This window comes from Podarcis vaucheri (assembly GCF_965113315.1).
Source record: "Podarcis vaucheri genome assembly, chromosome: 13".
Lineage (NCBI taxonomy): Eukaryota > Metazoa > Chordata > Lepidosauria > Squamata > Lacertidae > Podarcis > Podarcis vaucheri.
In genome coordinates, this window is record NC_138751.1 from 15,541,248 (window position 1) to 15,566,157 (window position 24,910).

Genomic DNA, 24,910 nt, shown 5'->3' on the forward strand with positions numbered 1-24,910 from the left:
AGCTTTTTTCTCTTTTAATAAAGAGATGCACATTCATTGCAGGAGGTTTCATCTTGGAAGAGGCGTTCCATCTTTCATGGGGGGCCCCTTGCGATTAAAGAAGACACGGGTACTGCCGAACCTTGCGAGCCAATTCCCCACCACCTGTAACCCGTGCACCCGGCAACTGTTAATTTTTAATTATGGCATTTATATACCACTTTTTTCTTCCTATGATCTCAAGGTGGTGTACATGGTCCTCCTCCTGATTTCACCCTCACAACCACCCTGTGAGGTAGATTAGGCTAAGAGATGGTGACTGAACCAAGGTCACCCAGCGAGCTACATGACTGAAATGGGGAATCTGAACCCTGCTCTCCCAGGTCCTAGTCAAACACTCTTAACAGTGCAACCCCCTGCCACATGTTTGGCACACGTTAGAAGGGTCCCTGTTTGTGTAGAATCAGGATTAGGGCAGGATTTGCCCTTGCATGGAAGAGCTGTACACATGCACATTGGCATTTTTCCGTTTATGCGAAATATGCATGACTGGTGTGTGTGATCACAGAAAGGTGGCGTGGCTGCTGACTATGCTGTTATTTTAAAATCAGAACAGAGGGCAGCTCTTTTGCCTTTCAAAATAGCTTTATGTCAATTAATCAGCTAAAAACGGCAGCCCCAGTATATCAGTTAATCAACAACAAAAACAGCAGCCCTGGTATGTTTGTTTTTAATCTGTGCCCCCTTCACTTTTATATGCAAAACCGGAGGAAGTAATAATGACGCCACAATCTGAATAAACCAATTTTGAGTTTGTATTAGTCTCAGGGTTGATACATTCCTAGAATTACAGAGAAAATTCAGTGACAAACCACAGAATTGAATCCATCAAGGGGAGGGAGGAACCATCCTTGGACAGGGAAGAGGTAAGGAATCTTTGCTACCACAACCCCTTCAAAACTAACAGTCGCAGACATAAATATATGGAGAGATTCCTATAGAGTTATCATTTGGATGCTACAGGAGACATTTTCGGTGGGGGGCGGGGAGATGAGATGTTCGCCCTGAGTTACAAAAGATGAGTGCTTAAGGCTACAATCCAGCACACACTTACTTAGGAGTAAACCCCCCACTGAACAAAGCGGGGCTTCCTTCTGAGTAGACAGGCCTAGGATTGCGCTGCTGGAAACAAACAGGACAGCCCCAGCAAATAAGGCTGGGGAGGAAGGGAAGATGATGAGGCCGAAGGAAAGGGTGGAGGGAAACACAAGGAAAAGTATTGATTGAATTAACACTCAATTATATCCCGCTCAGGAGATGCAGAAAGCTTCCGGTGGTCTCTCATCCCGGGGCAGCCAAAGGTACATTTGACCAGCCTGCGCAGGGCACAAAGGATTCTGGGACACACAGTCTTCTGTTCTGCATCTGGGCTCTGCACGAGAAACCAAGGTTTGCATGCTGCTTCAGAGATGCCTTTTGAACCGGTCCACCTTCGGCAGCTACTAAGCCTGCCTGTACAATCGTGCAGGTCCCTGGTGCAGCCACATGGCAGGCCCATTGCAGGAGATCTCCGCAGTCCTACAACAAGAAGCAACCCACACGTACGGTTCAAATGCCGCCCGTCTTCATTGGAAGTTCAGAAAATAGCAAGAACGATGGAGCAAAGGATGCATCAGAATTGCACCCCTGCTTATCTAGAGTAGCCCCATTTAACCGTAGAGTGAACAGGCCAGGAGCCTGCGTAGGTTCAGCTGAAGTACATTGTGGGTTGGAGGATGAGGACAACACTGTGAACTATTGCTGTGGGCGGTTTAGAGGAGCTTCAGTCTCAATGAATGTGTAAACTGGCTAGTTCTATGTAGCAGCAGTGGGGAACCTCTGGTCCTCCAGATATTGCTGAACTACGTCTCCCATCAGCCGCAGTATGAATGGGCAATAGTCCATGGGAATCGTAGTCCCAACAACATCTGGATAACCAAAGCTTCCCCACCCTTGCTCTACATTTTCCAAGGTGGGTCTTGTACACTGTGCTGGAATCTACCCATGGCATGGCTGGTCTCCCTTTCCATGCTACTAAGCTCTCCATCTTACTATGGGTATCATGTGGCCAGGAGTTCCACCTGACGCAAGCAGCCACTTTTTCTGCTTTGTCAAGGATCGCGCCTCAGCGCACTTGAATGGGTGAGGTAGATGCCAGCACTGGGGAAGAAGTTTAAAATCAAAGCTGTGCTAGGATAAGGGAGATCTGTTTGTTTGTTTGCTTGCTTGCTTGCTTGCTTGAAATGTATTAGGAAAAACCTAACAGCACATTCCTACTCAGAAGTGAGCCCCACTGAATTAAATGGGCCCTGCTCCTGGGTAAGGGAAGTCTAGAAACCCAGACAGATGGGTGGGGTATAAATAATAAATTATTATTATTACTATTAATTATTATAGGATTGCAAACAGGTAAGAAAAGGATTCATAGCTATGAACAGCATTCAGAGATTCAGAAAATGTGTTTTTGTCTAGATGGGGCAAGTTAAGAGTCTGCTGCCATATATTTCCTGTGTCAGGGAGTTCCACAGATTGTGTTTGTCTTTGAGGATTATTACTTTATCAACTCTACAGCACTTTCTATGAGCAAAGACCTCAACGTGGATTGGTGAGGTAGACGTTGGCACTGAATGACTAAGCAAACCTAAAATGTACAGGGATGGGGGGTATTTTTATGTTTTTAAATCTAACTAGGAACCCCCTCTACCCACAGAAAAAGAAATACAACCAGTAGAAGTCAGAGATACACTGAGGGTGCAGAAATATGGAGAACCTGCTTCACTTAAGATGTGCTGAGTAGATCCTATCTCTTCACACATGTACACAAAAACCCATATCTGATCATCAGTGTTTTCACCTGAAAGCAGATGGGATGGAACAGTGGAAATGTGAGGTTGGAGAAAAGCTGGTGGGCAGGAGGAGACAGGCTGCCAGTGAAATATCTTGGTTTACTTGATGCCGTGTACCGGGAAGCAAGCATGTCATGGAAGGAGGAAACAAACTCACATTCAAAGACCTAAAACCACCCTCAGCATCCTGCTAAGTGTGGTCAGAACAGAGAACCGACCACATGTGGCAAGCAGGAAGAGATACAGAACGTACCCCAATGAGCCATTCCAGTATGTTGTATTTTCAGGTGATTAAAAAAAAACAAAAACCTCCTATCTCACTTTATTTCACAAAATCTGTCTGCATTGGAATAGCTCTTATAGGAAATACAAAAAAAAAAAAAAAAAATTGCAGGGGGAGAAAGATGGACTTTGGAAACTAGCCTTCCCACCAGATGCAGAAACACACACACAGAGAGAGAAACCGTTTCACTTTTTGTACAAGTCCACCTGCTGTCAGCTCCTGGCTAATTCCATGTTTTAAAGGGGGGGGGGACTAAGCTGAAGCTATCAAGGTGTTGCTAGGACTTCGATTCCCATCAGCCCCAGCAGGCATGGTCAGGAATGATGGGAGCTGTAGTCCAGCAACATCCGGAGGACCACAAGCTTAGCTACCCTTCAAAGAGACTTGAGCTCATCTGATTCAGAGGGAAAACCAGGGAGGAACGAAGGTGAAAATACCTGAAAAGGAAGAGCCACTGTGTATTTTGCTGGTAAAGAACCTCGAGGGTTTCCCCAACTTGCATTGTTTGCTGCAGCACCTCCCGTTTCGATTCTGCGCATCTGCACAGACCCGCCCCCCTAATAATAATAATAATAATGTCCGTAGTATCTTCTCTCCATTGAGGGCATGTCTCCAACCCTGGGCAGACTGAGTTGCCCCAGTTTACCCCTATGTACACCCCACCCTCAGCTTTGACCATCGACAGAAGACAGAGCATCGCAGGTCACACCTGCCTGGTACTGACCAAATCCCCCCAGGGCTTCAGGGCTGCTCTGCCGTGTGACTCTGGAGGTGCTGCAGCAATATCGAGCTGTTCCGGGAGATCTTCCCAGGCTCAGAGTGCCCAAAGTATCTGCCCTTCTCCTGCTGCCCATGGCGCTGGCCCAGCACTCCCCCGGCACCCGAGGCTTTCCCCAAATCAAGGTGGAAGTAGGGCTCCGTGGTCTGCAAAGGGTCACCTAAACTCTGCTTCCCCTCCCCACCACGATCCTTTGGCCGCAGCGATGCACCCCTTTCAGAGATGTGGTTTTCCCTCTGCAAAAGGACAGCCGAGATCTCCGTGAAGCTCTCCCCGAATTCCAGGGGGCTCCCGGGGTCCCTCTCCTTGCCGCGATTGTTTCTCGGTGGCGGCAGCTGCCGCACGGCCCTGCCTTTCTGCACCGTGTGTTCCATCTGGTGCCGGATCAGAGCCAGCCTCTCCGGGAAGCCCTTCCCACACTCGGGACACTTCAGCAGCCGCCCCTTCATGTGGCCGGCCTGGTGGCACGACAAGCCACCGGCGTCCGCAAAGCTCTGCTCGCAGTCGTGGCACTTGTAGGGCTTGGTGCTCGGGCGAAGGATGAGGGCAGCCATTTCGGTGGAGACCGGAGGAGGCCTGTCGGTGGGAGAAGCTCTCTTCTGCAGCGGAGCGGCAAGCAAGCTGACTTTAAGGGAGCTGTCACCCAGGGGGCCCAGACCAGCCTCTTCTTCAGGTGGGGTTTGTGAGGCGAGAGCTGAGCTGTCCTGGAGGCCCAGCCCACCCGAAGACGCCGCCTCTTCTTCAGGGATGCTCTCAGGTGTGACACCGTCCAGAGTCTGAGCTTTTGGGTGGATTCTCTGGTGCAAAGTAGGCCTCAAGGGGTCGCTAAAGGACTGTTCGTCCAGGGGGACACTCTCATGGCGGCTGGACACCACTTTTTCGTTGGAGGGCTGGTCACCAGAGAATATCTTCTGGGCTGTGGTAAAACCTGTGTCAGCAGGCTCCTCCATGGGATCGCTCAGTTGAGTTACAAGATCTGAGTCGGCCCGAGGAGGTTCTCTGGATTCAAGACGTCCGTGCACTTCGTCCCCCAAGCTCTCCTGGTGGAGCAAGAGGCCTTCACGGTCCTCAAAGGCCTGGCCACACTCCAGACACTTCTCGCAGACGTGTTCCCCCCGGTGCCGAGTGAGGGCCAAAAGGCCCTCAAAGCTCTGCTCGCACTGGGGACATTGGTACAAATCCGCTTCCATGTGGGTCATCTGATGGCAGGAGAGGGCTGCGCCATCGGCAAAGGCCTGTCCACACTTGGAGCAGGTGTGAGGCCTCTGCCGGTGGCTCTGCTGGTGGTACTCCAGGGCCGAACTATCCTTGCAGCCTTCCCCACGCTCCAGACAGCCCCACGACGCTTCCCCCTCCTTACACGGCACGAGAGCCGTCCCGACAGCAAAGCTCTCCCTGGAATCCCCACGCACCGGCGTCTTCGGCGATCCTGGGCTAAGCAAGAGCTCGGAGTCCTCCTTGCACCTCCCGCCCTCCTCGTGCTCCTCGAGTGCCTGGCTGTCGACAAAGCTCTCTCCGCACGCCCCGCAGATGTGCAGCGAGTGTGCTTCTTGGTGCTGCACCAGGGCCAAGCGGTCCTTGCAGTTCTGCCCGCAGACGCCACATATCCAAGATTCATGGTTCTCCTGATGGCAGGCTAAGGCACCGGAGTCCCCGAAGCTCCTCCCACATTCGGTACAGATGTAAGACGTGTGGCTTTCCTGGTGCTGCGCTAACTTGGCACCATCTTGGAAGCTATCCCCGCATATGTTGCAGACGAGGGGGACGTGGCCTTTCTGGTGCTGCATGAGTCCGGCTGCATCTTTGCACTCTGGCCCGCACATGGCGCAAGTGGCGCCACTCTCCGGGTGCGATGCCAGTGCATGGCTTTCCCCACAGGTTTCCCCCAGGCCCTCTGGCTCTCTGGCACCTCCTTTGCTGCTGCATTTCCCGTCCTGCTGCTGCTGGTGGCACTGCAGCTCCTCTTCCTGGGCGAAGCGCCGCCCGCAGCCGTGGCAGACGTGGGGCCGCTCCTCCATGTGGATGCGCTGGTGGGTGATGAGGTTGGAGCTCTGGGAGAAGCGCCGCCCGCACTCCTCGCAGTGGTAGGGCCGCTCGCCCGTGTGCGTCCGCCGGTGCTGCGTGAGGTGAGAGCTGCGGACGAAGGCCTTGCCACAGTCAGGGCAGGCGTAGGGCTTCTCGCCCGTGTGGATGCGCTGGTGGCGGATGAGGGTGGAGCTCATGCCGAAGCACTTGCCGCAGTCGGCGCAGCGGTAGGGCTTCTCCCCCCGGTGGATGCGCGAATGCAGCGTGAGGTTGGAGGCCAGCGAGAAGCTCTGCCCGCACTCCCCGCAGGCGTAGGGGCGGCTCTCGCTGTGGCAGCGCCGGTGCCGCTCCAGCGCCGAGCTGAGCCCAAAGGTCTTGCCACAGTCGGCGCAGCGGTACGGCTCCACCCCCATGTGCAGGCGCTGGTGCTTGACCAGGGTGGCGCCGTGGCCGAAGCGCTTGCCGCACTCCTGGCACTGGTAAGGCTTCTCGCCCGAGTGCGTCCGCTGGTGCTGGATGAGCTCCGAGCTCTGGATGAAAGTCTTGCCGCAGTCATTGCAGCGGAAGGGCTTCTCCCCGGCGTGGATCTTGCGGTGCTTGACCAGGTTGGCACTCTGGGTGAAGCCCTTGCCACACTCGTCGCACTTGAAGGGGCGCTCGCCCGTGTGCGTGATCTGGTGTTGGATGAGGTCCGAGGAGCGGTAGAAGCTTTTCGGGCACTCCGGGCACCGGTAGGGCTTCTCCCCCGTGTGGCTGCGCTGGTGTTTGATGAGGTTGGTGCTCTGGGAGAAGGCCTTGCCGCACTCCCGGCACACGTAGGGCTTCTCCCCGGTGTGGGTCCGCTGGTGCTGGGCGAGGTTGGAGCTCCAGGAAAAGGCCTTGCCGCAGTCGCCGCAGACGTAGGGCTTCTCGCCCGTGTGTGTCCGCCGGTGCTGCACTAGGTGAGAGCTCTGGGTGAAGGACTTGCCGCAGTCGGCGCACGTGTTGGGGCGCTCGCCCGTGTGGATGCGCCGGTGGCGCACCAGCTTCGACCACTGGCTGAACGCTTTCCCGCACTCGCCGCAGGGGTACGGGCGCTCCCCCTTCCCGCGATGCGGAGGGGCCGCAGGCAGCGAGTCGTCATCCCCGATGCGGCGTCCGGGCTCCATACATAAAATGCCCTCTTCTTCTTCTTCTTCCTCCTCCTCCACCTCCTTCAAGGGCTCCATCTTCGCAGCATCACCTGGCAAAGAGGCAAAGAAGGAAAAAGGAATCAGAAACGTGGAGGTCTCAAATAACCTGAAACAGGCAGAAACTTTAATCTGCCAGAGCTCAGCTATGCAAAGGTTTGGGACGCCATCCACACAGGATTCTCTTCAACATACAAAACAGCCTCAGAGTACAGGCCCATCTAAAGGTAAAGGTAAAAAAGGTAAAGCTAAAGGGCCCCTGGACGGGTAAGTCCAATCAAAGGTGACTAAGGGGGTTGTAGCGCTCATCTTGCTTTCAGGCCGAGGGAGCTTGCGTTTGTCCACAGACAGCTTTCCAGGTCATGTGGCCAGCAGGACTAAACCACTTCTGGCACAACGGGACCCTGTGATGGAAACCAGAGTGCATGGAAATGCCGTTTACCTTCCCACTGCAGCGGTACCTATTTATCTACTTGCACTTTGATGTGCTTTCGAACTGCTAGGTTGGCAGGAGCTGGGACAGAGCAACGGGAGCTCACTCCGTCATGGGGATTTGAACCACCAACCTTCTGATCGGTAAGCCTCAGTGGTTTAGACCACAGTGCCACCCACGTCCTTGCAAGCCCATCTTTCCCATTTCTAGCCACCCTGGAACTGAGCTTGTTCCCCAGTACCGTTCTGTTTTGGGGAGACCCCATGGACTTGGTTCTGCATCAGCTCGAGTGTTTAACTAATCACCCATTTGGAAGCTAGGAAGAGTATTTTCCTCCCCAGACCAGACAAGTTATTAAATCGGGAAGCTTTTGTTTTATCTTCTACTTGTTGCATGCTAATTAATACCTCCCACGCAGACTTGCTGCCCCCATGCAGCTTCCTAGGTAAAGGTAAAGGGACCCCTGAACATTAGGTCCAGTCGTGACCGACTCTGGGGTTGCGGCACTCATCTCTCTTTATTGGCCGAGGGAGCTTCCGGGTCATGTGGCCAGGATGACTAAGCCACTTCTGGTGAACCAGAGCAGTGCACGGAAACGCCGTTTACCTTCCCGCCAGAGCGGTACCTATTGATCTACTTGACTTTGACATGCTTTCAAACTGCTAGGTTGGCAGGAGCAGGGCCAGAGCAATGGGAGCTCACCCTGTCGCGGGGATTCGCACTGCTGACCTTCTGATGGGCAAGTCCTAGGCTCTGTGGTTTAACCCACAGCACCACCCACGTCCCTATGCAGTTTCCTAGACACACACAAACTCAACAACTGGCTGGTCTTTTGGATCCCATCAGTGCTTCATGCACTTGAGTTAATGATGGATGTTGCTGTTTAATTCATCAAGTTATTCGTCGCCATTTAATACGTTGCCTTTAATTAATATGTCTTTTGGTTGTAAAGGACTTGAAACGTTCTTGAATTATGAGCGGTATCTAAACGCTGTTGCTCTTAAATGAATGCAGAACGCAGATTCTACAACCCCCGCCATCCCTGACCATTGGCCCTGCTGGCCGGGGCTGATGGCATTTGGAGTCCAACAAAATCTGGAGGGCTACAGACTCCCCACCCTTGATCTATAAGTGAGGTTAGAGAGCCTGATGGAAGTGGGAGTTGCAGGAAGTCACAATTTGTTGACTTTTGAGGAATGGAAGATTTCACAAGAGCAAAATCCTAGAATTCAAGAAACAACCTGGGAAGAAAAGTGGGGTGTGGCTGGGGAAATCTAAACCTTTGGAAGGAGAGGGGGGGAAACGTGTTGCAATGGATATGGATGGGAGAGAGAGGTGGGTCTTGAGCCCTCCAATCCCAGATGAATGGCATGAGAGGGATGGTGGTATGGACCTTATATCCCCTCTTTTCAAGACAAGCCATTCCACTTTCATCGTTCTCACCTGCATGGGTGATTCTCAAGGTCTCCCCTTCCTCCAAAGTTCCAGGTCCATCAGGATCGCTTGCCTCCTTTGTTCCATCCATGTGGGATGCTGCAGCAGGAGCATTTTCTAGGGGACCTGCAGACCCAAGAGTGAAAAACAACAGGCTAAGTCCATGCGCCTTACCCGAGATGTTGAGAAATCTCCTTTCTATCAGGGTCAACAGCACTAAGCCATATCAGTCGCATTCAGGCTGTGTGCTGGGGAATCCTGCGGTTCCTCTACGTAATAGGAGATCAATACCAGTGAAAGGCAGCTCGCTCCTTGGTGCCAATCATCCCCTGATCACAGAGAGCTGCAAGCAAACAAGAGTGTTTGGAACTCGCTCCTGCAGGAAGCATTGATGGCCAACTTGAGATGGCTTTTAAAGGGGATTAGACAACTTCACTGAGAAGGTTATTAAGGGCTGGTAGCCATGATGAGCTATGCCCATAAGCAGGACGTAGTTGCACTCTCCCCATAAACAGGACGTAATTGCACTCTCCCCATAAGCAGGACGTAGTTGCACTCTCCCCATAAGCAGGACATAATTGCACTCTCCCCATAAGCAGGACGTAGCTGCACTCTCCCCAAAAACACAACGTAATTGCACTCTCCCCATAAACAGGACGTAATTGCACACTCCCACCTGAAATTCTCTCAAGACTGATCCTGCAGGTAACATGTTGCCAGCATAGCTAGTGGCATGATTTTGGCATCTACGGGCACGTCTTTAAAAACAAATAGCTACATGCATCGCCCAAAAAAGAAAGAGACTGAGGAACATTAGCTCCATAGGTGACACCCACTACCCAGCATCCTGTTCTCTGCCAGCCCAGCCCATAGAGAGGGGGCACCGTGGACTGAACATTCCTAGGTCCAAGAGATTCCTGGCTCTCCAGTTGCTAACCAAAAAGCGGGAGAGTCGCAGCTGTGGCAATGGCTCACTCAGGGTGCTTCAAAAATATACAAAACAGCAATGCACACAATATAGCATTCACACCTCCAGTTGGTTCCACTATAGCACAGCAGAATGCAAAAAGCTTGTTTTTATATTTATAAATATAGATATCTATCCAGAATTTAAAGCAAACATGGACAGCTAACCTAACACTCATGTGATTCTTTGCCCCATCAGTCTAACCCAGGAACAACAGCACAGCAAAGCAGACATTGCTGTTTTTACTTGGGACAATTTCTTTGAGATTTGTTGCCCCAGTTTCAAGCCCTTATCACAACGACGCCAACAAGCGAAGGGACCCAGCACAGCAGAGGGTCTGTGCAAAACAGGGAAGCCACCAAGGACCCAAACAGCTCTAGCACCTTAGTAAAGACACACGTGCGAGGGACAGGTCCTGTTTTTGCCTTTGTCTCTAGAGGCTACTAGGAAATTCAGCCTTGGCAGCTGGGAACTGGCAGCAAACGCCCACTTGAGAGAGGGCCAAGTCCAGATACAAAGTCCTCACTCCCTGGTTCCTTAGCGCCATGTGCTCTTAATTTACGCTGCCCTCGTGATGGGGACTTGCCACAATTCGCAAAGGGGGGGGGGGAAGTGGGGAAAAGAGAAAATAATAATTATCAATTTAAAGCAGGGAAGTGGGCAGATTCCAAACGGTTTGCAAGTATGAAGTGCGTACAAACAGACACTTTAGCACTGAAGGTGAAGGCCACATCCACACAGTACATTTAAAGCACTGCTATACCACTGTGGGTTAAACCACAGAGCCTAGGACTTGCCGTTCAGAAGGTCAGCGGTTCGAATCCCCGTGACAGGGTGAGCTCCCGTTGTGCGGTCCCTGCTCCTGCCAACCTAGCAGTTCGAAAGCACGTCAAAGTGCAAGGAGATAAATAGGTACCGCTCCGGCGGGAAGGTAAACAGCGTTTCTGTGCGCTGCTCTGGTTCTCCAGAAGCGGCTTAGTCATGCTGGCCACATAACCTGGAAGCTGTACGCCGGCTCCCTCGGCCAATAAAGCGAGATGAGCGCCACAACCCCAGAGTCGGTCACGATTAGACCTAATGGTCAGGGGTCCCTTTACCTTTATACCACTTTAAACAGTCCCCACGCCCACACGCCGAATCCTGGGAACTGTCATTTGTTAAGGGTGCTGAGAATTGATAGGGGACCCCCATTCCCCCTCACAGAGATGCAATTCTTTTTGAGTCAGACTCTTAGTTCATTAGCACAAGTGGAGCGCATGGTTTATTCTGGCCCAGGCAGTTCTGCAGCGCCCCAAGCCAAGGTCTTGCCCAGCCCTGCTAGATTCCCCATCCCCACACACAAGATCTCTTGCAACTGGCAATGCCAGCCATTGAGCCTGGGACCATGCCTGCATGCAGAACACTCGCGTTGCCACTGAGCAGTGGGCAGCTGGCTGAGCCAGAGATCAGCTGCATCTTAACCGCTCGTTCTGGCAGATAAGTCCCCTTGGACATGGTGGCACTTCCTTCTGCGTAAACAAAGTTTAGGATTGTGCTGCACAGGTTTATCTCAGCTAAAGAGTTGTGCGATGGGCTTCGCAAATGTCCAAAGAGCTCCCTTTCATATATTTTTAAATTAAAAAACAAACAAACAAGAAACCTGTGGCCCTCTGGACATTGCTGAACTAATTCTGGCGGACCACATGGGCTATCCCTGTATATACTCTGAAATGCGTAGGTCACTGACTTTTACTGCTGATCTTACGTTAATGCAAAACTTGTCAATGAAAACTACTGTCCACACAAACCTGCCCGAGTTCTGAGATCTTCAGGGGAGACCCATCTCTCGGTTCCGTCACGCTCAAAGGCAGCAGGGCCTTCTTGGTGGCTGCTTCCAGACTTTGAAACTCCCTTCCTAGAGAAGTTAGACTGGCTTCCTCCTTATCCTTCTGTCAGCAGGTGCAGACTTTCTTGCTCCAACAAGTGTTCGGGAACCAACTGCTTTTAATAAGGGGGCCGGTGCCGTGCTGTTTTTGTTGCAACTGTCTGTATGCTTTTAAAATATCTTAGAGAGAAAGAGAGTTTTAATTATACTAATGTTTAATTGTTTTTCATGTTTTTTTTCCGTATGTTTTTAGCTGTTCTATTTTATCTGTAGCCCACGCAGAGTCCCTGCCAGGGGAAATGGCAGGATATAAATAAATATAACTATCATTATTATTATTATTTGGGGAAAGCAACAAAAGAATTGTACAAGGAGGATCAGTGGTCTATACAGAGTTAGGGGGTTAACAGATGATGATTCACAGCTAAGGAGCAGAAAAGGTGGTCCCTTTTTTTGGCATGAGACAACCCAGGTTTTAGCAACCCCCACTGTGGTTCTCTGTCCAGAACTGCTTCAGAAGACACACACGCACAAACGCTCATCACCCGCTGTATTTCACAAAGCTTAATGCAGAATAAATAGCACTTCCCCTTGTTCTCATGGGTAGAATCAACAACGCAGATCAGGAACGCTTCTTCATCTGCTTAAATGTGCCTTGCCGAGCAAATACGAAAATCCCTCTCTCAGGCTGCAATCCTATGCACGCGTACTTTGGAGTAAACCGCGCTGGAACCCAAGGGCTCGGATCGCGTCGCTAACTCCCCTCCCCAGGCTACGACAAGGAGATCGAAGTGATCCGAAGTACAACGCTGCCGATCTCCCGGTGCCAGCCCACTAAATAATGACTTATGTTTTGATCCTTTGCAAAAAAAAACAAAATCCCTGCATTTGGCCTGTCCACACAACCGCCAACGCCAAAGCCCGTCTCTTTTGTTTGCAAAATAAAAAATTAAAAAATAGAAATGCACCCATTTCCCAGCTCTTGCAAGACACCCTAAAACTCACCATCGCAGCTGCCGCTGCCTCAGAGGTCTGCAGCTCTGGGGAGATCTTGCCCCCCACGGGGACCCCCCCTCCCCATAAGGCCAGGGGAGCCCCCCGCCCCGAGCTCCCTGTGCACTGCAGTAACCCTGTCTCCGCTCACCAGCCACCAGGGCTCAGGGTGACTGGGAGGGAGCGAGTCAGAGGAAGTTCCCTCCTCTGCACGGTCCCCCTCTTCCGCCGCTTGCAGGCAGGGAATGGAAAGGAGAAAGAGGAGGCTTTCTCTATGGTGGTTAACCATTTCAATTTGAAGAGGCAGCTGGCCGGGGCCGGGGCTCCTGGCTTGCTTTCTGGGACGGAGCAGGCTCAGGGAGGAATCGCTTGGCTGCAGCTCCGGGAAGGCGCATTGCGCCCTCGTGGGCGCATTCGATTTCCAAGGAGCGCAGTGGATTTGGGGAACTAGGATTCCCAGATCGTCTCGGCGCTGCTCTGCAAAGCGGTCCAGAGCAATAAGCACCGGGAGCCAAAATGCCCCGACCCCCTTCCTCTTTTTTGTATATAAATTTTACTAAGTTTTCTGGTTTACAATTTAAGATACTCATTTTCCTTAAGACATCAATGGCTTCCCTTCTTCTCTTTCCATGGTTAATTATCACAAATCCCTGCGTAATTTACAAAAACTATACCCTTCAATATTCCATCATTGCATCCATCAAAACTGATTTACACTGTTGAATTTATCTTAATGCTGCCAGCGTTTTCAGCTATAGACAATTCTTTCCCATACATTCAATAAACCTTATCCAATCTTCTTTGAACGTATGTTCTTCTTGTTCTCTTATTCCATGTGTTAAGTCTGTGGGTTGTGCATATTTCTCTCGTCTTCTTTTTACAGATGCAAAGGACTCGTTTACAAAGCTTTAATAGCTCCTGGGGCGAGATATTTAATTTGTGGTCCTTCTTTTCCATCTGGCTGGAGAAAGCTGCTCCTGTTGGATTTCTGGCTGCCCTGGGGAATTTGGGAGGGTGGGAGGTGGTAGCCGTATTGTGGGAAAGGGCAAGAGGTTGAAAGTTGCCCACCACCAAAGAGAGAGAGAGAGAGAGAGTCTCCTAAAGGTGTGGAAACAGTTTGTGGTTCTTCTTGGAATTAGCACGGTGTTTCCCCAGGCTAATGAAGAAATTATTTTTTAATCAAGCAATCAGACCAACACAAGCGCTCCTTGAGTGCATTTAATTGTTTAATTAGCCGGTAGGCAGCCTTGCTTGCTCACTGTAGCCAGGCAGGTTGATTTAAGGAAAGCGATGACAGCCGGGATTCCCCAGACCAAAAGACAAAATCCACAGATTTCCTTTGAACATCCCTTCACCCTGTTCCATGTGAAGACGTCACGTGCGCAAAGCAGGGTCTTTATTGCACTTGCCCCCAAGATTTGGGAAGCTTTTAATGTCTGGTGTTTCATTGTGTTTTTATATTCTGTTGGAAGCCTGCCCAGAGTGGCTGGGGCAACCCAGATGGGCGGGGTATAAGTAATAAATTTCTTAAGATGAATATTATTAACCTCCTGGAGTTGGGTGATGATATTGGCGCTAATCTGCTATTGTTGGTCTGTGTGTTCTAATCATATTTTAATTTGACCATTTTATTCTTGTTACATCTGTTTAGTTTACTGTGATTGTTATGGCTACTGCTATTAATTATAATTTTAATTTCTTACCCACCCTTCATCCTCAGGTCCCTCGGGAGGTTAAAACACAACATGAACAGCGCTGTGGGTTAAACCACAGAGCCTAGGACTTGCCCATCAGAAGGTCAGAAGTTTGAATCCCTGCGATGGGGTGAGCTCCCGTTGCTTGGTCCCTGCTCTAGCAGTTTGAAAGCACGTCAAAGTGCAAGGAGATAAATAGGTACCGCTCCGGCAGGAAGATAAACGGCGTTTCCGTGTGCTGCTCTGGTTCAACAGAAGCGGCTTAGTCATGCTGGCCACATGACCCGGAAGCTGTACGCCAGCTCCCTCCGCCAATAAAGCGAGATGAGCGCCACAACCCCAGAGTCGGCCACGACTGGACCTAATGGTCAGGGGTCCCTTTACCTTTACAGATTTATTATTTAAAAATACAACCACAAAACATAGGGTGGGACCTGAAAATGTACACCTCATGTATCAAAGGCCAGGGTAAAGAAATGTATCTTCAGCATTTGCCCCAAACTGTATAAAGAAGTTGCCAGATGGCTGCACCTCTGTGGGGAGGGAGTTCCACAAATTAGGGGCTGCCACAGAGAAGGCCCTCTCCAGGCCCACCAGACGGAGCTTCTGAGGGTGGCAGAACCACCAAGAAGGTGGGCTTTTAGGTATGTGGGGACAGTCCAGGATTCACAGAAGCAGTCCCAGTTTCTGATTTTATCCTGGAATGTCTGGCTTTTCCTTAGGACGTCCCTTCATCAGACTTCATCAGTCCCTTCATCAGTATTGCTTTTGTAGCTGCAGCCTAGCTGAAGGGTGTGCATGCGTACATCTTGGCCGATTATTAAAATCTAATTGCATATAATTAAGAAGAACGAAGCATGGAAAGGCATATCAGCCCCTGCGAAGAAAACCCTTTTTGCATGTTCATATAAGGGTAGCCAACTTGGTGCCCTCAAGATGTTGAACTCCAACTCCCATCAGCCACAAGCTGCGTGGCTAATGGTCAGGAATGTGAGGAGCTGTAGTCCACAAAATCTGGAGGGCTACCCATTACGAATTCATGGAAATACCTGTCTGAGAGAGGGCGGATAACTCCAGAGAAACCTTGCACTGTATATAACAGTAGAGAACAGACCCAAAGTTTATGGAATAGGAGAGCCCCAAGACTCAAACAGTGCAGAGACGGCAATCCTGAAGTTCAGTAAATAAGAGATGTACACCCAGGTGTGCCCATAAGTCTTTATTACAAGCAAGTGAAAGAGGCACAAACTGGTGAATGAGATAACTCAGTTATGCTACATTCTTAATCGAGGGATGTCTCTCATCCCTGGGGAACAGGAAGCAGATGTCCATTCTGTTTCTTCTCAGGGTTTTCACATCAACATCTTGAAAACAGCTTGATTGCTCAAGAATCTGCGAAGGCATGTTTCAGGCGCTCTAAGCTCTCCTGCTGTTCACCTACCTTACCCAGCATATTGAAAAGCTAATTTCTACCCCTCTGAGAGAAAGTGAGGCATTGAGAGGCTCACAGCGCTGCCCTCTCTAACCCAGTTGGCTCTCGGTTCCGTTCTGGAACCAGTGACAAAACACAGGAGAATCAGGCTAACTCTGCAGTTCCCAACAGGGTGCCCGTGGGCACCACAGCACTCTCAAACAACACCCTTGCTGCTCCCAGCTCCCTGCCGCTCCCAGTTCTCAATGGTTTTATTTTTTCTTGGGATTTGGTTTGTTGGAAGTTGCTGGGTCTTTGCAGACCGTCGCCTGCTTTTGTGTTTTATTTGTTTACAGGTGTGTGCAGGTGTTCTACCTTTTGTCTGGAATCATAGAATCATAAGAGTTGGAAGAGACCACAAGGGCCATCGAGTCCAACCCCCTGCCAAGCATTATTATGAGGATTGCCGATTTTTCTTCTGTGAAATGGGCATTTCCAAACGCCCCCCCCCCAACTCTAACTAGTAGATTTCATTGCCTTTCTCAGACTTGGGGAAGGAATCAAGAATGCCAGCCTTTCTCTTAAGAGCCTATTCTCTCAGAGGTTCCCTTTCCTCCTGGTGTATGTCTTCCGGACAAAGCCAGAAGTAAAGAACAATGCTTCCTCACAACATTTTGTCCTCGCCTAAAGGGCAGAGTGAAGAATAAAGGCTCCTCTTCCCAACCAGAAACAATTATGTTTAATTCTTTGGCAAGAGGAGGTGGGCACAGGGGTAGTGTTAACAGGTGCAGAGCATGTGGAAGATTTGCTTGCCAGAAAGCAACTATTTGGCAAAGAATAAAATAAGTAAAGAGAAAAATTCAGAGACTAGTGCTTGGGATTTTTCCCTCCTAAAAGTGAAGGGTGAAAGAATGTTTAGAAGGCAGCAATTAAATGTAATTACATTTGGAAAGCTGAAGATCAGTAGTTGAAACTCTTCCAAGCACCAATTACTACTAAAAAAACAACATATCATTTACGTCAGCATCTCAAACAAATCACTGGAGTGATTACCAGTGTGTCCTTAAAATATGTGTACTGAGTCCACAGTACATATTGGCCCAAATCCAGTTACAGTGGTAACTCAGGTTAAGAACTTAATTCGTTCTGGAGGTCTGTTCTTAACCTGAAACAGTTTTTAACCTGCGGTACCACTTTAGCTAATAGGGCCTCCCACTGCCGCTGAGCCGCCACCATGCGATTTCTGTTCTCATCCTGAAGCAAAGTTCTTAACCCAAGGTACTATTTCTGGGTTAGTGGAGTCTGTAACCTGAAGCATCTGTAACCCAAGGTATCACTGTACTAGGCTTCCCCACAAATCTGGGAGTATAGGATACTGAACTCAATGGGATTTACTTCTGAATGACATTTAGAGGATTGCAGTGGAAAGTCTACTAAAATCAATGCTATGGATTAAGGGTTACGTAGCACATGCGTCCCATTGAATATGCAGGCCAATCCTATACATGTCTACTCAGACTGCATTCGCACAACACATTTCAAGCACTGTAATACTGCTTTAAACAGTTGTGGGTTCCCCCAAGGAATTCTGGGAGCTGCTGTGTGTTACAGGTGCCAAAAGTTGTTAGGGAACCCCCTATTCCCCTCACAGAGCTACAATTTCCAGAGATCCCTTGAAGAGGGTTTGATTGCTAAAGGAGGGGAACGGGAGGCAACCTAGCAACTTTCAGGATGAACTACAGCTCCCAGAATTCTTTGGGGGAAGCCATGGCTGCTTAAAGCGGCATCAGAGCATTTTAAGTGTGTGGTTTGAATGCGAGTTAAGCGCCATTCAGTTCCAGAGAGACATGCAGCTGAATAGCATACGGTACATATTTATTCAGAAGTGAATACAGCTAAGATCAACCATGCAACCTGATATGGCAGTGATTCACAATTACCGTATTTTTCGCCTCATAAGACGCACTTTTTCCCCTCCAAAAATGAAGGAGAAATCGGGGTGCGTCTTATGGGGCGAATGCCTGCAAGCCTCGCGCGCCCGGCAGGAGGTCCCACCGGGTGTGCGAGGCTTGGGGCGGCAGCCTGTCGCCCGAAGCACGGGGAGCCCTAGGGAGGGCTCCCCCTGCTTCGGGCGAGTGTCTGCAAGCCTCGCGCACCCGGCAGGAGGTCCCGCCGGGTGTGCGAGGCTTGGGGCGGCAGCCTGTCCCGAAGCACGGGAAGCCCTAGGGAGGGCTACCCCTGCTTCGGGCGAGTGTCTGCAAGCCTCGCGCACCCGGCAGGAGGTCCCACCGGGTGCGCGAGGCTTGGGGCGGCAGCGGACTGCTTGCGCGCACCTAGAAGCTTGGGGCGCGCTGAGCTCAGCACGCCCCAAGCTCCTGGTGTTGCGCAGCACACCTGGGGGGGAAATAATTTTTTTCCCTTTATTCCCCCCCCCCCAAATCTAGGTGCGTCTTATGGGCCGGTGCGTCTTATGAGGCGAAAAATACGGTAGCTAAGTACCGCAGACCCCCTGTTTTTCAAAAGCAAAGCTACAGACCTCCTACTTTTGAAAATTTTGATATTTCCATGGTATTTTTTGTTATGTGAATGGTGCCACGGACCCCTTGGGTGGGTTTTGTGGCCCCCCTGGGGTCTGCAGCCCACCAACAGGGAGCCACTGCTATACAGAAATTAGCTGCAGCAAGCCCAAATGAAATCAATAAGCCCACCAAAATCTCCCCAGGATCAAGCTGCCTTTAACAACTAAATTTAATTTGACAGGAACCGTTGGGTTGTATCCAATTATTAGTTATTCCCAGAGTAGACCCAAATAAATTAATGGGCATGATTAAGTCCATTAATTTCAGTGGGTTTATTCTGGGTTCTACGTTGGTAGAACTCAACGTGCGGAAATTAATCAACAATACTAGAACTATTTAAAATGTACTCTTGCTTCTCTCCTAACTGTATAAAATGGTATTATATGTGTGTCAACCGAATTAGACATAATGTATTAATCATTCTAAAGATGTACACACAGGTCCCACTATCCGAATACAATGCATTCGCAGGAAATTATTCGTTAGGTGAGTATTTGCATAACGAGTCAACAATTTCCATTGATTCCTATGGGGAAATTTCTAATGTGTTCCCAACCATGGAACTTAAGAGTTCAAAATTACAAAAAAACAGGAAAACCCTCTGAAATCCTACAAAAGGCAAATATTTGTCTGATTTCTCCCCCTTTTTTTCTCCCCTGCCACCATGGTTTCTGGCAAAACACAAAAAAGTAAGACTTGTTTAAGGCAACTTTGTTCTACACACAGGTCTAGCTGTTTGGCTATGTGAATCAGCAGTGTGTATGACGAGTTTGGGTACAAATTCCTCATTTTTGGATAAGTGACTTTTCAAATGAGTATTTGGATAGCGGGACCTATGTATTTTTACATTTACATTTTACATTTAGCTCTGAATGCCACGAACTACTGCAGCAATTTTCCATTTTCCTCAGCGATTTCCCCCTAAGTTGATTAAAAGTAAATAAATCGGAGGTTTTATATCTTGGAACAGGAATTAATTGGAGATGTCATGTCCTACTTATAGATGAAGTGCTCTAGAAGGGCCATGAAGAAATCAGTGACAGTAAAATTGACAGGATTATTGGAGGGAAGAGTGCTGCCAAAGAGGAACATTTCCTCTTCTGCCTCTTGTACGCACATGTTAACATTAGGGAGCATTTCTGAGGAAAAAAGATGTTCCCTGAGGACAAACATACAAGAGGTTATGAGGAGAATATTTTTGTCTTCAACTTTCCACCCATTTAAAATGTCCCTCACACAGGATTTTCCTTTTCCTCTACACCATGGGTAGGCAAACTAAGGCCCAGGGGCCGGATCCGGCCCAATCGCCTTCTAAATCCGGCCAGCGGACGGTCCGGGAATCAGTGTGTTTTTACATGAGTAGAATGTGTCCTTTTATTTAAAATGCATCTCTGGGTTATTTGTGGGGGCATAGGAATTCGTTCTTCTTCTTTTTTCAAAATATAGTCTGGCCCCTCACAAGGTCTGAGGGACAGTGGACTGGCATCCTGCTGAAAAAGTTTGCTGACCCCTGCTCTACTACATGGGCCTGCTTTATGCTGACCCTAATTTCCGTATTCACACCTTCTATGATTCAAAATGGCCACCCCACTTAAGAAACAGCTGCCCCACTCCCTCTGCCACACCATTCTCCAAAGCAGCATTATGATGCTACAGGATTCCCTCCCCACCTAAGTACCATTTTTGCCAGCCACCATTTCCTCAGAATTCCCTCCGCCATATAAGGCTCTGCTATTCCCCTCAGCCTCGTGCCAAATTAGTCACTCTCCATGTTCCGCTGTGGAAGAACCATTCGCCGTTCAAGTCTCATCCCCTGCTGAAGGTACCAGCTTGTTCTTCATTGCTAATGTAGCTGCTTCACCCGCAAGACCAGCAGCTGAGGCCCCTCCCCTGAAATGCGCCTTTTGATGCCGCGTGTACTGCAGGAGGTATCGGAAGCGCTTCCCGCATTCCTGGCACGTGTACGGCAATTCCCCGGTGTGAATACGCTGGTGTTGCACGAGAGCCGAGCTCTGACAGAAAGCCTTCTCGCAGCGTGGGCACTGGTACGGCCTCTCGCCGGTGTGGATGCGCCGGTGCTGCGACAGTGCCGAGCTGTGCCCGAAACGGCGCCCACAATCCTTGCAAGCATACGGCCTCTCGCCAGTGTGGACCCGCTGATGCTCCAGCAGCTTGGAACTCTGGGAGAAGCCGTGCCCACAGTCCTCGCATCGGTACGGCCTCTCGCCAGTGTGGACCCTCTGGTGTTGCGCCAAGTGCGAGCTCTGCCGGAAGCTCTTCCCGCAGTCGCTGCAGATGTAGAGGGCTTGGTGGCGGAGCTGCAGGGCCGCCCCATTTTGGTGGGTCTTTTGATGTAGCGCCAAATGCGCCCTCTGGCTAAAGGTGCGCCCGCAATCTGGGCAGTGGAAGGGGCGTTCACCCGTGTGGACTCGGCGGTGCTGCAAGAAGTGCGAACTGACGCCGAAGGTCTTCCCGCAGTCCTGGCACTCGAAGGGCTTTTCTCCGGTGTGGACCCTCTGGTGGCGCAGCAGGGTGGAGCTTAGGCCAAAGGACTTGCCGCAGTCCATGCACTCATAAGGCTTCTCCCCGGTGTGGGTGACGTGGTGCTGGATCAGAGTGGAGCTGAGCGAAAAGGACTTGCCGCATTCCTTGCACCGGAAAGGGCGCTCCCCGGTGTGGGTCCGCTGGTGCTGGGTGAGGGAGGAGCTCTCGGAAAACGTCTTGCCGCAGGCTCGGCAGGCGAAGGGGCGCTCCCCGGTGTGCACCCGCCGGTGGTTCAGCAAGTTGGAGTTGCGGTTGAAGCACTTGCCGCAATCGGGGCATTTGTACGGTTTCTCTCCCGTGTGGATGATCTGGTGCTGGATGAGGGTGGAGCTGAGGGAAAAGGACTTCCCGCAGGTGCCGCAGTTGTAGGGCCTCTCCCCCGTGTGGACCCGCTGGTGCTGAATGAGGTTGGAGCTCCGGCCGAAGCACCTGCCGCAATCGGGGCATTTGTACGGCTTCTCGCCTGTGTGCGTCCGCTGGTGCTGGAGGAAGGTCGAGCCCCGGGTGAAGCATTTGCCGCAGGCGGTGCACTTGTAGGGCTTCTCTCCGCTGTGGATACGGCGGTGCTGGCCCAAGATGGAGCTGGTGCCAAAGCATTTCCCACATTCGGGGCACCTGTACGGTTTGTCAGGCGCAGAAGGGGAAACGGGCGAGGTGGCCGTGAGGGACGATTCGCGGTTGACGTCCCGTTGACCGGTGGTAATGTCGAAGTCTCTGCCACCATCGCTGGCATCCAAGCAGAGAACACTGTCCTCTCCATCGTCCACATCAGAAACAAAGTCCTCAGCGGAATCTCCATCTGCTTCTGCCTCCACCTCTGGAGAGACACTTTGGGTTCCTTCCACATCTGTGTGGAAAGCTTGATTAGGGCTTCCACCCATATCTTGGTTAATGTCACCGTCCACATCAGAAGACAAATCTTGGGCACCCTCCTCATCTAGATAGACATGCAGCTCATTCGCCCCATCTAAATCCCCATTGGCTTGTGGAGGATCATTCCAGTTGTTGCCACAAGTTTGCTTACACTCTGTGTTTGAGTGCAACTTGATTATTTTCTTGATCTCGTCAATGTCCAACTCTGGGTGGGATCTCTGTTCTCCTTCAGCATCCAAGCCATCACGACATCTGCTACGGACGTCTTGTTTGGGTACATTTTGTAACCCAGCTTGGTATCTGGTATCTCCACCACCTTCCAAACCATCAATAAGCTGTTTGCTCTCAGCACAACATCTGCCCTCATAGCATCTTCCGTACATATTGACTGAAACGCCCACGTTGCTGGGAATGGTGTGCAGTCACAACTCTAGGATGACGTTCCTCATCGCATTTATGCTCCTCACTGAAAGACAGGCACAAAGTACCACTGAAAATCTCTTGGAATCTGGAATCGGGGTGGCCATTTTCTTCTTTCATTAAAGGAGTAGAATATCCCTCACACATGGTCTGCAGGCAACGAGAATGAAAGGAATCAAGAAACTAAGCTCACATTCTTGCCTTGGTTGGTGTGCAAAATCTGCACCAGAGGAAAACTTGCTATTTCAGATAAAGATATACATCAGGGATGGGGGAACCGGTGACATTCCAGGTGTTGCTGGACCACAACTGACATCAGCCCTAGACTCCAGAGAGCCACCACAGGTTCCCCACCTCTGAAATATTAAAGATGCACTTAATAGACCTTTGCAGTTGGTCACAGATCTGGGTCAGAAGCACAGTTTATGGTCTTTCCTCTGTGGGTCCAAATCTGGGGCAGGGCTTTCTTGGTGGTGGCTCCAGTTGTCTAGAGCTCACTTCCCATGGTGTGGGAGAGGGGACCCAAACATCCCATCACTGCAGACTGAAAAAAGGAGACAGAAATGAATTGAAATAAATTACTTCAATCACTCACGTTATTTTAAAAAGAAGCTAGGATAGTTCAGTTGGTAGAGCATGAGACTGCGAATCTCAGGGTTGTGGGTTTGAGCCCCATGTTGGGTAAAATATTACCGCATTGCAGCGGGTTGGACTAGATGACCCTCAGGGTTCCTTCCAATTCTATGATTCTATTATTTTTAGCATTTCTTATAAAGCTGATTTCTTATTTTAGTACTTCTTTGTTTGAAATACAGTGGTACCTCGCAAGACGAATGCCTCGCAAGACAAAAAACTCGCTAGACGAAAGGTGTTTCTGTTTTCGATTTGCCTCACAAGACGAATTTCACCTATGGGCTTGCTTCGCAAGACGAAAACGTCTCGCGACTTTGTTTCCTTTGTCTAAAAACAAAGACATGTTTTGTTTATAAAGTTAATTTATTTTCCCTTCAGTTTTTGAACTGCTCTTTACAGTATGTGTGACTTTAAAGAGCAGTTAATAAACTGTTGTTGTACCAAATTTGGCTTTGTTTGGACTTTTTTTGACCATAGGAACGCATTAATTGATTTTCAATGCATTCCTATGGGATTTCGTGATTCGCAAGACGAAAAATTCGCTAGACGACAAAACTTGCGGAACGAATTAATTTCGTCTTGCGGGGCACCACTGTACATCTTCAAACGATGTCTAAGAACTATGTATACTACATATAAGCGTCTCCTGGCTCTCAAATGTTTCTAGTGCTACTCTGCTGCTGGATTTGTTGAATCTCCTGACCTGGAAATGGATGGTGGAGGAATCAGAGCAGTTCCCCATAGGCCAGGACTCCCTCACTAGGCTGCTGACATCTCTGGCTGCAGTGGCAGATTGCAGGAGGTGCCAGGGAAGCAGAAGTGTTATCAACCTCACCCGGTCCTTGGATGCTGTAACTGCAAAAGTTACAATCCACCAAAAACAGCTTCTCTTGCTTCTACCAGATTGCAACGTCCTCCTTGCTTAATCTTACTGTATCTGTCACTCACAGCTACACAGGGCAATGGATCCGCATGGCATATTCCTACTATATAGAAAGGCAATCTCACAGTGAACTTTGGCTCTCCATGCAGATGGAAAACAGGGTTAATGGAAAAGAGATTGTTCTCCATGCACACAGAATCTTCACACCTCAGAAGCACATGGTAATTGCACCACAATAACTACAGGTGCTCAACCTCTGTATCCTGCAATTGCTAACATGAATTTGGGATTATTTGGAGAATTTGTGCTGTTCACAGATTGGCAGAGGTAGGGGGGCAGGGGAATTAATTTTTTAAAAAAACTAAAAGAAACCCACTCTTTGATCACCCTAAATTGAACCTATGACAACATGTGGTAAAGGGAATTTTGAGAGACAGAACACAACCTGCAGCATGCAGAATCCAGAATGGGAGAAGACCCTTCCTGTGGCGAAAACATGGACAAAATGTACAAGTGCCCACAAAACCTTTAATTGCCCATGTGTGCCTATTTGGGGAAGGTGATGGGAGCCAGAGTCTCTTCCAGCAGGTGTTTATATAAACTTAAGATACACGTGCATACAGACAAGATGTCCACATATTATGTTTTCCCTGTGGGAAATGCAGGTGTTTTTTGTAGAAAACCTGCAGGGTTGATACTTTCCTTAGTAACATTAGATGAGGAATAAAGGAAAGGACGGGACTGAAAAGGAAAGATGAAATCAGAAATCCATTGTAATTACAAAAAAGGAGAAAACTCCAAGAGAAAATGAACCAGATCTCTGATTTCTTCAAAGCATTCGGTCCCCCTCCCCTTATACGAAACTTTTGCCCTCTGCCTTTCCCCCCTGCAATTATTTTTGCGCCTCTGACTCACCCAACGCGCCCCCTGAGTGTGGCTGCAGATCGCTCTCCTTTGTTGCATGAGGAATCTTCCCTCTGAGCCCCCCAACCTCTTATGTGTCCCTAGGTGGGAAGGGGAGGGGGCGAAATTGAGCTTGAAACAGGAAGAAGTCCATCTCTTA

General features: G+C 49.8%; 2 protein-coding genes across 4 annotated transcripts; both read right to left on the reverse strand.

Annotated features, from left to right (window-relative positions):
• Positions 1–770: 770 nt before the first annotated feature.
• On the reverse strand, positions 771–13,000 carry ZNF629 (zinc finger protein 629). 2 transcript variants are annotated; one of them, XM_082196167.1, is made up of 4 exons: positions 12,823–13,000; positions 11,741–11,997; positions 8,996–9,112; positions 771–7,172 (listed from the first exon to the last, which is right to left on the reverse strand). In XM_082196167.1, the coding sequence occupies exons 3-4, from the start codon at positions 9,075–9,077 to the stop codon at positions 3,889–3,891; spliced, it is 3,366 nt and encodes a 1,121-aa protein (XP_082052293.1). In that variant the 5' UTR covers positions 9,078–9,112; positions 11,741–11,997; positions 12,823–13,000; the 3' UTR covers positions 771–3,888. The 2 variants fall into 2 exon arrangements, with proteins under 2 accessions (XP_082052293.1, XP_082052294.1); XM_082196168.1 differs by lacking the exon at positions 11,741–11,997.
• A 6,966-nt stretch (positions 13,001–19,966) lies between these two features.
• LOC309517124 (uncharacterized protein) lies at positions 19,967–24,910 on the reverse strand. 2 transcript variants are annotated; one of them, XM_082196189.1, is made up of 3 exons: positions 24,763–24,910; positions 22,717–22,875; positions 19,967–22,481 (listed from the first exon to the last, which is right to left on the reverse strand). In XM_082196189.1, the coding sequence occupies exon 3, from the start codon at positions 22,292–22,294 to the stop codon at positions 20,294–20,296; it is 2,001 nt and encodes a 666-aa protein (XP_082052315.1). In that variant the 5' UTR covers positions 22,295–22,481; positions 22,717–22,875; positions 24,763–24,910; the 3' UTR covers positions 19,967–20,293. The 2 variants fall into 2 exon arrangements, with proteins under 2 accessions (XP_082052315.1, XP_082052316.1); XM_082196190.1 differs by lacking the exon at positions 22,717–22,875 and having other exon boundaries at positions 24,763–24,899.